Genomic DNA, 14359 nt, shown 5'->3' with positions numbered 1-14359 from the left:
TTGCTTCACTAGGGACCACGAAGACAAAAAATTATAATTTTCTTACATAAGCCCACCCCTAAGCCCACCAAATACATAACTAACGAAATGGAAAGATAAGCCTTCACAAGAAAATATAAATAAAACATCCCGATACGGATAACAGACAGTCTATATTTATGTTCATAAACAGCATTTAAAAGAAATGGCCTATGTAAATACATTTACAAAATAACATTATGACATCTTTCATGGTTATTCCGTAGTACAGTCACGTAACATTTTACTCATTGAGCACGACTAACGTTGCCTTCGCACATACCTGAAAATCGATGACATTAGATAACATCCTTTACCTGCCTCAATATTCCTCACACATCATAACACCTTGATTTGAGCTTAATTTCGCCAGGGAACAAACAACATCTCCATTCAGATACGTTTCACTGCTTCAGTGATCTACATCCATTGCGAACCTAGCGAATATTTGCATATTTTCATTAATTTAGTAAAAGTTTTTTTCGATCAATGGCACTGACATCCATGAAGAAACGGCGAATACTTATGTATCTCCCACCTACATCTCTCAAATATTAAGCCACATTATCCTGTTATCACATACCCAAAACGTCTCGCCACAGAATTTGTCTAAAGCACTTAGCTCCGCCATATTCACACTGTTACTGGTCCGACAGCGTCCACTACTACTAAGTTTTTGCTTCTGGATTGTGGGGGGTGGCGCTGCGATTTAGATACTCCGTTATTAACTCCGCCCTTTTTATGACGTCATTCATGTTTAATCCCTTTGCGAAGGAGACAACTACTTACATTAGCTTTGCCCCTTCCTATAAAGCTCCTCCCAGTCCCATAACTCCTCCCCTTTTCATGACGTGATGGCTCCTCCCCGCTAAAGCCTCTCATAAAAAAGTTGACTATTCTAGTAAAGAGTCATTGATAATTACGAGGTCTATAGATTTGAGAGGTATATAAAGGCTATTTGGAAGGTTTCAGCATTATTAATTCAAATAAAACTTGGAGACAAGTTCGATTGCATCATTTTTCTGGATGACGAAAGTTGAATGTCACGGCTGGACAGTTGTAGAACTAGAAAGTATGCGAAATATATCAGGAAAACAATAAGAACTAATAGCTAATGATATATTGTTCATGGATCTGTCTAGACAGGAAACTGAAAACATAGAGAAAAACAAACAACAAAAGATTTTTTAAAAATCTTGCAAGGAACCGTTCTAGAGAATACTCTTACAACTACTACTACAACTCCACAGTCCACTTTGTTTTCGAACAACTTTTCGTGTCAAGTTCTGGAATAGTGATTTGTTTCTTTTAACTTATAAGGATAAGCAGGGCTAGTTTTAGACCATACGTCATTTAGGTTATATCAGGCCTTACTTATCAGCTAACATAAGAAGCAATACAAGATCTAGCCTGGGCTGTCTAAGGAGCTGTTTGGTGGTTGCTGTCTGCCTTACACTAGGTAGGCTACCTACCACTACTTTGCCAGCGAAAATGAGTGACAAAAAGAAAGCAAACTTTTTGGACATCGACGACAGTATAATGAAGAAGCAGCTGTTACTGGAGGTAGGCTAATTTATCCAATTTATGAATTGCAAAGTCTTAAGACGATAGGTACCCGGTATCTAGGTAGAGTAAAACACCGCATGGTCTGCATCAAGCCAACGACGATCATAGCATGCCACCCTCCGAAAAAGTATTTATAAAGCTTCCTGACACCGGAGATGGGCATCAGTCACGACTTGTTGTTGGTGAGAAACGGAGCTAAAGACCTCTACTCTCCTTTCGAAGTAAGTATTTTCTCCAAAGTTAGAAATTAAAGCCAAATTTTAAGATTTAAACAGAGGGTAGTGAAAAGGGTGTCCACGGCAGTGGAAATCTCACCAAAACGCTTTCGAAATTTTGTACTTACGATTAAATAACTTCAATCCACGATTAAATAACTTAAAGGATTGACGCCATCTCAATGTTTAAGGACTCGCTTGTGTCAACAAACTTCCAATTTCCTGTGATAAATCCGCACACCACTTGTACTCACAGACGCTGGGGCACTTTCATCTCAACAATCGGTACACGGTCCCTTACCAGGATGTTTTTAAGTAAACAACTGTTTTGGTAGAAGAAGACGACGAAGCGTGCACTTAGATAATTTTTTAAATAAATAGTTAAACATCAATATTTTACATATTTATGATGATTAATTTGAAAATATTCGTTATTGAAAAAGTAAATTGATTCTGACTCAAATTTAAGTAATTATTTTTCAGAATTAGAACGTTCTTTCAAGTCCTGCATTATGACGTCACGACATCTTGACTTTTGTACCTATTGTAAATGATTGCTATACTCAACTTTCTTGCAGAACAGTTTACCAGTTATTCATGCAGATTGTTATCAGCTATTCATGTAATTGTTATAATCGTAATGCGCATGTATATCTTTATTATTTACTTTTTGGATATATGAAGATGCTTTATTGCCGGATTACCGCCGGTAGTGTGACGCAATCGTTTTCTGTCCCTGGGTCTCTGTTTGTTTTTGCACCATAAGAAATTATGGGGCCGAATTTGCAATGACCAGAAAGTCGTTAAAAGAGGAAAGTTAGCATTGAGGGGCATATGTTTTGATTGAGAAAAATACAAATTTATTCAATAGCTAGCCTGTAAAAAATACTTGATTACAAAAAACTTGATTGACAACTAAGCAGCATACCTACTATGGGTTTCAGAGACAGTGCAAGCACGTTTTTGGGCAATACAGTAGGGCCTCGATAATCGCGGGGGATAGGGCCCAGAAACTCCCGTGATAAGTAAATACCAGTGTTATCCTGGTATCCCCCCTAAAAATTGCTTTAAACTGCCTACTTTAATAATTAACCCACCCAAGACCACTATTTCAATGTTTATAACTGGCTACTTTAGTTCAAGCACCAAATATGTCTTCAACTATCACCTTATACTAAATTCAAGACAGTTTCAAAGTTATTCTTTCCTATCTTCAATTTCCCCTTCATCAGATCAGCAAACAAAAGTATATTACCTAACAATTCCTTTCTATTTTCATGATTTGGCTGCTGCACCAAACTAAAAGTACATAGTATATCTATTTTGTGAATGAACATATAAAAGTGAATTCGTGCTGAATCCTTAACACTGAGGTCAAAGTGTGTGCTTCCTGACTGTTTTTCCCAGTAGAATCAACAACAACAAACTCCTGCAATTTTGTAGAAATTCTATGTTTCCTTGATGGTCTACACTCTGAAGTTATCAAAACCATGAGCTGTTAACTCTTCTCCACCTCAAAGGATCAAAAGAAGATGGATCGGGGACTACCGAACCTAAAACACCCACCTAACCTTTACCTAGGGCCCTGTACACCCCTACCTAGGACCTAGCGGGGGGGCGCCGCCACCCCCCTGCGACCCCCCCTTAAGGCCACAGTGATTTTTAGGGGCACTACCGAACCTAATACAACCACCTAAACCTTACCTAGGGCCCTGTACCCCTACCTAGGCCTAGCGGGGGGGGCTCCGCCCCCCTTACGACCGCCCCCTTAAGGCCACAGTGATTTTCCGGGGCAACTTACCGAAACCTAAATACAAACCACCTAACCTTAACTAGGGCCCTGTAACCCCTACCCTAGGGACCTAGCGGGGGGGCCTCCGCCCCCCTGCAACCCCCCCTTAAGGCCACTACCTAACATCCATCAAACCAAATCCAAAGTGATGGTACTGCTGTATACATCGTTATACTACCACCATTATAATATACTCTATAATTAATGAAGCTTACCTTAAACTGTTGGTTGATAAAAATGTGCTGCTGCTTTTGAGGAAAACGTGAAGCCGTTGCAAGGTTCCCTGACATGCAACTTAAAGTAGGAAGTGGCCAGGTACCCGACGACCACATTGCACTGCAAAAACAATCGGTAAGAAATTGAAGGTCTGTCAAATTAATGCCAGAAGGGCCAGCCACTACCTCTGCCATAGGTACAGGAAGACAAAATGCCGTTTTTTGCTTCATTATTCGAGTATTCAGTCAAACAAGGATACCCAGTGGACACCTAGACAGGTAACTTTATTACTCCGCTGAAATGCTAGTGAAACTTAGTTTTCGACTAAAGTCGTTCGTAATTGGTTATGAAACCCATGACGTCATAACGATGTCACACCTCTCAGCCAATAATGAGTAACTGGAACTGCTTTTGTTTGCGTAAGAAAGTAAGTTAGAGGGCTCATTAAAAGTAAACATTACCGTAGAGGAAACACCTCTCCCGACTTAGGGAAAAAATTCGATGGTAAAAACTTAATTTTGTTTGTTCCGACACGGCATACAAACCTTCGGTCCTTTTACAATAGGAAGGTACTAGCGGCAGCTGGATAGGTCGTAAGCTTTCGAACAAGGGGTTCGGTAGTTAACTGGCTTGTCCGACAGGCGCGCAGCGCGCGACTGGGAGGTAAACAAATCACTTTTGCTTTCGGCCTCACAGCGAGTGGACGTGTGTGTTCGACGCTCTCTGCCCGCTTCTCGTCGTTTGCTTTTCTTGAGTATTTGGTTGTGTTTGTGTATGAAAGAGTTCATTGTAAGTACAATCATTTCTCTCTTTTCAATATTAATTCAACTGAAATTGATAATGATGGAATCTCCTTGCCTCGCTACCCCACGGAGACTATGCCCGGGTACCGAAGGGCGTAAATGCGGGAAGTTCCGCTCTTTCCGCCCGGAGATAGACCCTCATATTTTGTGTGCTCGGTGTCGGGCGCGAATGCACCCGCCGAGCCTTGTGATGTTTGTAATGATTGGTCGGAGGCGCAGTGGACTTGTATGAGGGCAGGAAGAAGCGAAGGCCTGCAAAGGAGTCGTCGGAAAGCTCTCCCGCGACTCCTTTGGTGACGGACACTTCGTCTTCTTTCCTGCCGCCCGCTCAACTTCCACGTCTCCGCGCCTTCCCCCTTCGGGGGGGGTGTCTAGGTTTCCTTTTTCTCCTCTCCTGACTTGTCGAGTGTGGAGGAGGGCGCTAGATACCCTGACGTCGAGTTGTACTCTGGGTCCTCTATCCGTTCGTCTTCGCGCGAGCGGGTAGAGGATCCCCCTAATCACCCGACGTTTTGCCTCCTCAGTGCGGTTGCCGCAAAGGATGACCTCGGGCAGGTGTGGGCATCGTTGGGGCTGCAGGGCGTGCCGAGTGTCCAGGGGCTGCTCTACCATCTCGCTGGCTCCGTGGCGGTCACCCATGCACGCACTGGTTCACGACCACCACCACGACCCTTTACAACACCCGGCTACGCTTCACCTCCTCACCTGGTGTACACCCAGCACGCGGTCTCTGTGACACCCACTACATCGGTGCAGGGGTGGGCCCAGTCGCCGTAACTCGGGGGAGTGTGATGCCGCCACCTGGGTTTGCCGTGCTGCCGCGACGGACTTCGTGTGCCCGAAGAGCTCGCCCCCATGGACCTCCCACCGGTACCTAGGATGTCCTGTGCCGCTGGTCCCCGCCCATCTGGACCGCCTACACAGTCTGCCGTACCTGCCGTACCTGCCCAGCCCCTGCTGCTGTCCACGGACGTGACGTTGACCACTGCTGCCGTTCCTGTACCTGCTCCTGCTGTCTCTTCTGCCGTTTTCCTGTGATGCCTGTACCTGCTGATGTTGTTCCTGTTCCATGGCGCCGCTGCTCCCCGATGCTGATCTGTGTTCGGACAGGTGCGTCCGGGCCCTGTTGCTTCGGCAACAGCAAGCCCCGGCTCCGTCCTGGATGACAGATCTGACGTCGGTCCTGAGAATTGGTTGACGAAGGAAGAAGAAAAGAAGAGGAGAAGGTGTCGTCGTCGTCTTCATCGTCTTCTTCGTCGTCGTCGTCGTCTGCCGCCTCTTCCCCCCCCTTCTTCTTCTAAGGCTCCCCCGCCGAAGAAGAAGAAGGTCGCCTCCCCCCCCCATAAGAAGTCTCCTTTCGGGAACTTCTAAGGGCCCGTCTCGCTCTGGTGAGACGGGTGGGGGGTTCTTCGCTGGTCACCCTGCTCCCCTTCGGGGGGCAGGACCCGTCTCTTCTTCCGCAAGGAAGAAGACTACGGGGACCAGGGGAGTGCCGGCTAACACCGGCACTTCCTCCACCTGCTGTCAGTGGTTCGGCCACAGCAGCAGGGTCCGTCTCGGACCGCTCGTTCGCGAGAGGTACCGAGTGTAACGGTCGCCTACCAGCGACCGTGCAGCCAGGACCAGACCTCTGAGTCCGCTCAGCGTCAGGTTCACGGCACGGAGCGGAAGGGGGGACTGGTGACAGCCGCTCACGCGACTCTCACCAGACCAGCTCTCGCTCTCGCGGCGAGCAGCTGGCTACCCGGAGGGCGGACGTGACGGTCCATGACCGGCCACGGGCTGAGGCTGGGAAGAGGTCCCCCCGTTCGCCGGCACCAGCCACGGCTGGTACCAGCGAACTGACGCACCGTGAGGATACGCACCGATCTCACCGTGACAGTGGAGCTCGCCGGTCGCCTGACCGTCACTCTCACGAAGAGCGATCGGGTACGGCGACCAGCACCAGCTCCTCTGACACACGAGACCGGGGGCCGCTGTTCTCGGTCCAGCCGTTCTCCACAGCGAGACGGCTCGACTAGGTCTGCAGCTCGATCGCCACCGCGGGTTGGCGATCGCCTGCAGTCTTCCAAGCCCGCTGGTTCTTCCAGCGAGCGAGGAGGGACGTCAGGTCTTCCTCTCCCATACCTTCAACCTCCTCGGGTTACACCGGGAGGGGCGAGGTATTGAGGAGGTGATCGTGAGGGGGGGGCGTGCGCCCCTCAGGATCCCACCACGTCGTCGTACGTACCAGGCTCGGTTCTCGGACCAGCCAGGTCGTACGCACAGGTGGTTGGAGGAGACCGAGAGGGGTCTGTCGCTGCTCCTCTCCTTGAGGGAGGAGGGTCTCGGGAGGTGCTCCTGTTTGAGGGACTGGACGTCCGACTCCGCAGGACGCAGTCACTCCTGAGATCCAGAGGAACTTTGCCGAGGTTATTGCGCTGATTCGTCAGCACAACGACCTCGCGGAAGGATCGCCGCTCCCACCATCCGAGCCCACGTCCCGGCTCGAGTCGTTCTGTTCTGGGGCCCGAAGAGGGAACCCAGACCGACGGTGGGCTTGCCGCGTTCTGAGCTTGCGGACTCAGTGCTGGACCAGGTTGAATCGCTTGTCTCCGGACAAGACGGTTCGCTCAAGTCTGGCAGGTCGAGCAAGCTGCTTCCACCTCCTCTGCTGCGACAGCGGCGTTTTTACGTGCCATCTGAAGACCCGATGCCGTCCCCCAAAAGACAGGTGAAGCCCCGGAGTTAGCCAGGCTGACTCCGGGTGTGTCTCTCTGCAGCAGCTCCTGTCCGAGAACCTGTGGTTCTCGCAGCAAGAGGCACTCGGCCTGGAATCTACCGCCATGGCAGCTTTCCATTGGCCGTCTCCTGCTAGATCTGTGGTCCCTCACAGTATCTAAGGTCGCAGCCAAACTCCGGCCGGGGGAATTTCTCCCGAAGATGACTCGGCCTTCAGGGAGACTTTGCCAGTCTGGGGAAGAGCCATCTCCTTCCTTGCCCACCAGACGGTGGGAACCTGTGGGCCAACCTGGTTCTCTCCGACGAAGGGACGCTGTCCTTACTCGGGTTTCCAGGGCGGGCGAGCGTGAAGCGCGTTGGGACTTCGCAACGGACCTTTACGGAGTTCCACGTCTCTCTTCCCAGGAGAGATGGTGGACCGCTGCGGTGGACAGACGGTGCACTGACGACAGTGACCGGCTGGTTCACCATGGCAGTCTCGAAGGCTTCTGGGCAGGCCTCGGACTGCGGCCAAGTCTAAGAGCTCGGCTAGCGCTTCCTCGGTGGCTAAGACGGTAGCTGCGTCGAAGCCCCCCCCGGGGAATGACTCTGTCTTCTTCGACTTCTGGCAAGGGGAGCCGTAACCAGCCCTCCTCCCACCCAGCCCTCCTCCTCCCGTGGAGGCTCTGGGAAGAAGTCGAAGAAAGGGGGGAAACGCTAGGGACGGCGTTCCCCCTCACCTGCTGCCGGAAGTGGGGGGGTGCCTGGCCAGCCATTGGGCAACTTGGCAGCGCTACGGCGCCGAGACCTGGTTTGTAGATGTCCTATCGGGAGGGATATCTATTACACCCTTCGAATCTCTTGGCCACCCCTCACCTCCAACCCGGTCCAACAGCAGTCGTACGCTCCAGGGTCATCGAAGGACGTAGCACTGAGACAGGAGATCAAGAACCATGCTGAGCAAGGAAGAGCTGTAGAAATCGTCACGGATCAGTCACCGGGCTTTTACAGTCGACTCTTCCTGGGTGTGGAAAAAAAGTCTACGGGAGGCTGGTGCCCGGTGATAGATCTCTCTCCCTGAACGGTTTGGTTCGCCAGACCCGGTTCACGATGGAGACGGCACGCTCAGTGCTCGACTCCATCAGGGAGAACGATTTCATGCTTTCAGTGGACTTGAAGGATGCGTATTTCCAAATACCCATTCATCAGTCCTCCCCAGAAAGTACCTCCGCTTCATCCTCGACGGGACGGTGTTTACCAGTTCAGGGCACTTTGCTCGGTCTCTCAACCGCCCCACAGGTGTTCACGAGCGAGTGTTCACTCTGGTGTCTGCTTGGGCCCATTCGCACGGGATACGTCTGATGAGGTATTCTCGACGATTGGTTAGTCCTGGCGAGCTCCCGCTCGCAGTTTGCTACAGGACAGGGATCGACTGCTCGAGTTCTGTCGCGATCTGGGGATCGTTGTGAACTTCGAAAAGTCCGATCTCGAGCCCAAGCAGAGGATGAAGTACCTGGGTATGCTGATCGACACGGTAGCAGGGCGAGTCTTCCCCGCAGGACTCGCGGATCAGCAGATTCAGGGAGGCAGCCAACCAGTTCCTGTCTCGGCAGGAACAGGTAGCTCAGCGATGGCAAGTCGTGATCGGACACCTGTCGTCACTCGAGAAGTTATCCCTCAGGCGTCTTCACCTGCGGTCTCTTCAGTGGAGACTAAAGGAGAGTTGGTCCACAGGCGACGGATCCCCCAAGCTTTCCAGTGTCACTGACACAGGAGGTGAGGCAGGACCTAGCCTGGTGGCTGGACGACAGGAACCTCTTAAGAGGAGTGCCCCTGCGCACTCCCCCCCCGGACATGCAGCTGTTCTCAGACGCATCGACCGAGGGATGGGGCGCACACCTGGAGGAGTTGCTGACTTCAGGAGTGTGGGACGAGAACGACAAGCACCTTCACATCAATGTACTGGAACTCAAGGCAGCGTTCCTCGCTCTCCAAGAGTTCCAGGACCGCTTGATGGGACACTCAGTGGTGTTGATGTGCGACAACACCACGGTGGTGGCTTACGTCAACAAACAGGGGGGACTAGTGTCTCTCCCGTTGTACCAGTTGACTCGGCAGGTGCACGAGTGGGCCGAGGCACACTCAATAGAGCTGTCGGCACGCTACATTCCAGGGAAGAGGAATGTAGTAGCAGACACGCTCAGCCGTCGGGATCAGGTGATAGGGACCGAATGGTCTCTACACCAGGACGTGGCGGAAAGGCTCTTCGACCTGTGGGGGCGACCAGTCGTGGATCTGTTCGCCACCCGGCACAACAGGAAGCTCCAGGTGTTCTTCTCGGCCGTGCCGGACCCATGGGCAGCTGCAGAGGACGCTCTTCAACACCCGTGGGACAAACCTCTTCGCCTATGCCTTTCCCCCGTTCAGCCTGATTCGCAAGGTGATCAGTCGAGCACTGGTCACCCCGAATCTCAGGATGATCCTGGTGGCTCCCAAATGGCCACAGGCATTTGATATCCGGACCTGCTGGCTCTTCTCGCAGGAGAACCGAGAGAGATTCCCCCTTGGCACAACCTTCTTCCTTCTCGCCCAGCCCACACGTCGAGCGGTACCACCGAGCAGTCCAGTCTCTACTCTCACGGCTGGCTGTTATCCACCATCTCTTGCGAACGAGAGGCTTTTCTCGTAGCGCAGCAACAGAGATGGCTGGAAACGTCCGTCAGTCCTCTGCAGCTTGTGTACCAGGGGAAGTGGGCCGTCTTCTGTGGTTGGTGTCGTAGACGGGGTCATCTCCTCTCAGAGCCACTCTTCAGCAGGTAGCGGATTTCCTCGTTTTTCTTCGCCGAGAGAAGCTCCTCTCAGTCCCCACAGTCAAAGGATACAGAAGCCGCCTTGGCGCTCGTCTGGAAACTGAGGGGATTGGACATCTCGAACGGTCGTTCGAGATCTCCTTGCTTATGAGGAGCTTCGAAAGGTCTTGCCCACCCAGGGAACTCAGGCCCCCTGCGTGGGATGTGACTCTCGTCCTTAGGAGTCTGACTCGAACGCCGTTCGAGCCACTCCGAGAGTCGTCAGACAGGGATCTGACCCTCAAGACCCTCTTCTTGCTGGCCCTGGCATCGGCGAAGAGAGTAGGGGAACTTCATTGTCTTTCCTATGATGTACGACACTCAGGGGATGGGGATCTGTGACGCTCGATTTCGTCCCGAAACTTCGTTGCGAAGACTCAGAAACCGTCGATCCCTGACGACAGGTTTCGAGTCATTCACGATTCCCTCCCTATTGGACTTCACCGATAATGATGCGGATGATATGCTGCTTTGTCCTGTGAGGGCGCTACGGCGCTATCTGAAGAGAACTCGACACCTCAGGCCTGAGTGTCGACGCCTCTTCGTTAGCACCGGGGTCACCAAGAAAGAAGTATCCAAGAACACTCTTTCATTCTGGCTGCGTGAGGTCATCAGGAGGGCGTATGAGGCTGATGGTAGTGACGACATCCGTACGTCCCGTCCGAGAGCTCACGAAGTCAGAAGTATTGGCCCCTCGTTGGCGTTTCGTAAGAACTTCTCCGTGGCGCAGGTCCTGAAGGCAGGGGTCTGGTCTAACCAGACTACCTTTACGTCCTTCTACCTTCGGGATATTGCCCACAGGTCCTTGGTATACCTTTTCCTTGGGACCCGTGGTGGCTGCTCAACAAGTTGTGTAGCTAACCCAGACCCTCGCAGGCTGAAACAGCATCGAGTCCTGGTGTGACTGTGTGGATGGATGTGTGAGTGAGTGAGTGACTGGCTCTCTCTTCCCATCTTTTCCTCCTCCTCTTACCTGTGGGCAGAGGGCCACGGTCGTCACTACGCTGGATGAGGACGAGATGCAGGTGAGCTATATGACAGAGCCCCATCCTATCCCTTTCACTAGGGATAGGAGCAGAATATCCACCACTTCCTTCTACAAGGGGGGGAAGTGGATGCCTACAAGAGTCAAACCCATGACTTTATATTTGCTCCTGTACAGGAACAAGTTCTTACATTGCTGGTACGAAGAGATACGCATGCCTCTCTCTTAGTACTCGGTCCAGAGGTCTGACCATTGATCCTGCGGTGCACACCCCGATCAATCGGACAGAGGCTTGGATCCCTCCCTCGCTCTTACGACCAGGGAGCCTTCCAAGGTTGGGCGAACACCAGTCTGTTCACAAAAGACTCAGATTCCTCCCACCAAGAAAGTGAGTCTTCCTATTGTAAAAGGACCGAAGGTTTGTATGCCGTGTCGGAACAAATGACAATTTGTCCAAAATTGCATTTTTTCCTAACTATACAAACCTGAGGTCCTTTTATTTTTACACATAGCCCCACCTCATGCCACCCCTCACTCTGCAGTTTTTGCTTGGGCCAAAAGCAAAAGTGATTTGTTTACCTCCCAGTCGCGCGCGCGCGCCTGTCGGACAAGCAGTTAACTACCGAACCCCTTGTTCGAAAGCTTACGACCTATCCAGCTGCCGCTAGTACCTTCCTATTGTAAAAGGACCTCAGGTTTGTATAGTTAGGAAAAATGCAATTTTGGACAAATTGTCATTTTTTTTTTTCTCAGTAAGTATGCTTTAGCGACAATAATGTATTGAGAAGAAGTGTTTTGTTATCACGTGCTTTACTCGGGAAAAATATCAATATAATAGATTTCCCATAGTGGTTGAAACTGTAATAATACCCTGAGGTCAAAGTGTGTGCTTCCTGACTGTTTTCCAGTAGAATCAACAACAACAAACTCCTGCAATTTTGTATAAATTCTATGTTTCCTTGATGGTCTACACTCTGAAGTATCAAAACCATGAGCTGTTGAACTCTTCTCCACCTCAAAGGATCAAAAGAAGATGGATCTGAATGCGTCTCTTCAAGCTGAACTGTTACAGTTTCAATTAATTCTACAGTTTTTACTAAGTCCAACTTAGGTAACTGACTGTAGCAAATTGACCATTTATTTGGCATATCATTCAGTCCTCTTGCATCAATAGCCCAATCTGCATTGAAGTCACCTGCTACTAAATTAAATGAGCGTGCATTTAAGAGACTTATGAGGTTGATTCCAAGCTGAGGGGAAACATTTATTATATTTGAAAGTATTTTGTCAATAGAGATGCCTTAGTGGGCCCGTGGCCAGTGGGTGGGCACCTGAGTGGGCACAGATTCTCATGGCTGGGCATGTGCCCGCCCATACCCACCCTTAGATATACCACTGCATCTCAATGTTTGCGGAGTCACTTATGTCAATAAACTTTCCATTCCATGTGCTAAATCCGAACACCACTCATACCCATAGACACTGGGACACTTTCTTCACAACATTCTTAAACAATGACTACATTCGCCCTCGAGTCCAAGAAAACTCGTGTAAGGTTATGAGTTACTTAAATTTATTTCATATTCATGATAATTAATCCAAAAATATTAATTGTTGAAAAAGTAACTAGATTCCTGACTCAAATAACAACAGTTTTACTGTGAACAGTAGCTACGGTGTTGTTCGCGTTTTCCTATTTTTTATCAGTGTTGCCAATTGGTATGTGTTTACCCTCCAAACTGGGTATAAGACTTACATAAAACCGTGGAAATAAGTGAAATTAGCAAATGTATTTGTAGTATATATACAAATTAGAACAATTTTATCATTATTGCATTACTATGACAAATAAATTGGCAACAATGAAATTTTGCCATTCCTAGCATGCAAGCATTAAAGGTTACATTTATTTCAGGCATAAGTACAATTATTAAAAATAAAAAAGTAAAACTAGTAATGTAGACTTGAATCAATGAAAAGTGCGATATAAAAAATACAAAATTTTTTTCATAATTCACTAATCTTTTGTCTGCTTGTCGGTGCTTTTAGCAGCCATATCTACGTACAGGGTGTCCATAAAGTCCCAATACCATTACAGTCATACCCCTACATACGAAAGTTCTTACGTACGAAAAATCCAGGTTATGAAGGCAAAGCTGAAGATTTTTTTGCTTCTGCGTATGAAAATAATTCAGGTTGCGAAAGGTTGTATGTACTGTAAAGTCTAAGAATCGCCCGGGCGGCCGAGAACAATTTTAAAACTCGCACACCGCCAACTCAGTAGACTTGCCACCATCCTCCTGCTCTCCCATTGGTTCCTGATGCTAGTCACCGCCGTAAGATCATGCTCTCCTATTGGTCAGCATCTGTCCCATCATGCCTTTATGTAAAGGTGTTCCTTGACCATTTCGTTGCGGCAGCGTTATCGTAAGCACCCGGAATTCGTTTGTTCACATTTTGTTTGTTAACGTAAATTCGTGTTAGCGATTTCACTTTCGTTGCACTACTGTAAGTTACTTTATCTTGTTGTGTGTGAACTTAATTACTTACGTTATTGGCCATGGGTCCCAAGAATGTTACTGAAGTTCACAGAAAGAAGAGGATGCTTTCTATGGAGACTAAGATGGAGATAATTAAGAATTTTGTACATAAACTTCCCTGCCAGATATATACTTAGCTTAGGTCTCTGACGTCACGACAGAAAATTCAAAACTCGCGGCACACGCTACAGGTAGGTCAGGTGATCTACCTTACCCGCCGCTGGGAGGCGGGTGTAAGAACCAGTCCCCCTTTCTTGTCAGATTATTTTCTGTCGCCGGCTGGACAACACCTGTTGTTCAGTCCTTACGATAGTTAAAATTCGTTCTCGTTGCCGACGATTTGGATTTTGGTGAAGTACCCTTTGTTTGTTGGCTTGGCATACGCTTTTTGGACTGTTTTTTGGATTTTTCTTTTGGATTTCTCTTACATATCTATAATCATGGATGATTCTGAAGTTAAGAAACCTAGTTTATTTAGGGTTTGTTCAGAGAAGGAATGTAAAGTTAGGCTTCCTAAAGCTGCATTAGATCCTCACTCGGTATGTGCGTCTTGTAGAGGGAATGAATGCTCATTTATTAACCCTTGCAAAGAGTGTGAGAATTTGGATGAGGATGGTTGGAAGGCTCTTTCTTCTTATGTGAGAAAGTTAGAGAAGGATAGGGTGCGCAAGGCTT

At 49.1% G+C, this 14359-nt stretch overlaps 2 protein-coding genes across 2 annotated transcripts in view; one reads left to right on the top strand and one right to left on the bottom strand.

The window, feature by feature from the left end:
- LOC135197213 (multidrug resistance-associated protein 1-like) overlaps positions 1-714 on the bottom strand; it is a 50386-nt gene extending 49672 nt beyond the window's left edge. Inside the window, 1 exon segment of the mRNA XM_064224269.1 lies at positions 602-714. Within this exon segment, the coding sequence (XP_064080339.1) occupies positions 602-649 (48 nt within the window). The 5' untranslated portion in view covers positions 650-714.
- A 521-nt stretch (positions 715-1235) lies between these two features.
- Positions 1236-14359, top strand: part of LOC135197211 (PIH1 domain-containing protein 1-like) — a 68447-nt gene continuing 55323 nt past the window's right edge. The window contains exon 1 of the mRNA XM_064224265.1: positions 1236-1581. Within this exon, the coding sequence (XP_064080335.1) occupies positions 1510-1581 (72 nt within the window). The 5' untranslated portion in view covers positions 1236-1509. The remainder of the gene's footprint in view (positions 1582-14359) is intronic.

Source organism: Macrobrachium nipponense, chromosome 18 (assembly GCF_015104395.2).
Source record: "Macrobrachium nipponense isolate FS-2020 chromosome 18, ASM1510439v2, whole genome shotgun sequence".
In the NCBI taxonomy this organism is placed as follows: domain Eukaryota; kingdom Metazoa; phylum Arthropoda; class Malacostraca; order Decapoda; family Palaemonidae; genus Macrobrachium; species Macrobrachium nipponense.
The sequence above is the reverse complement of the archived record's forward strand: the minus strand, read 5'-3'. Positions and strand labels throughout refer to the sequence as shown.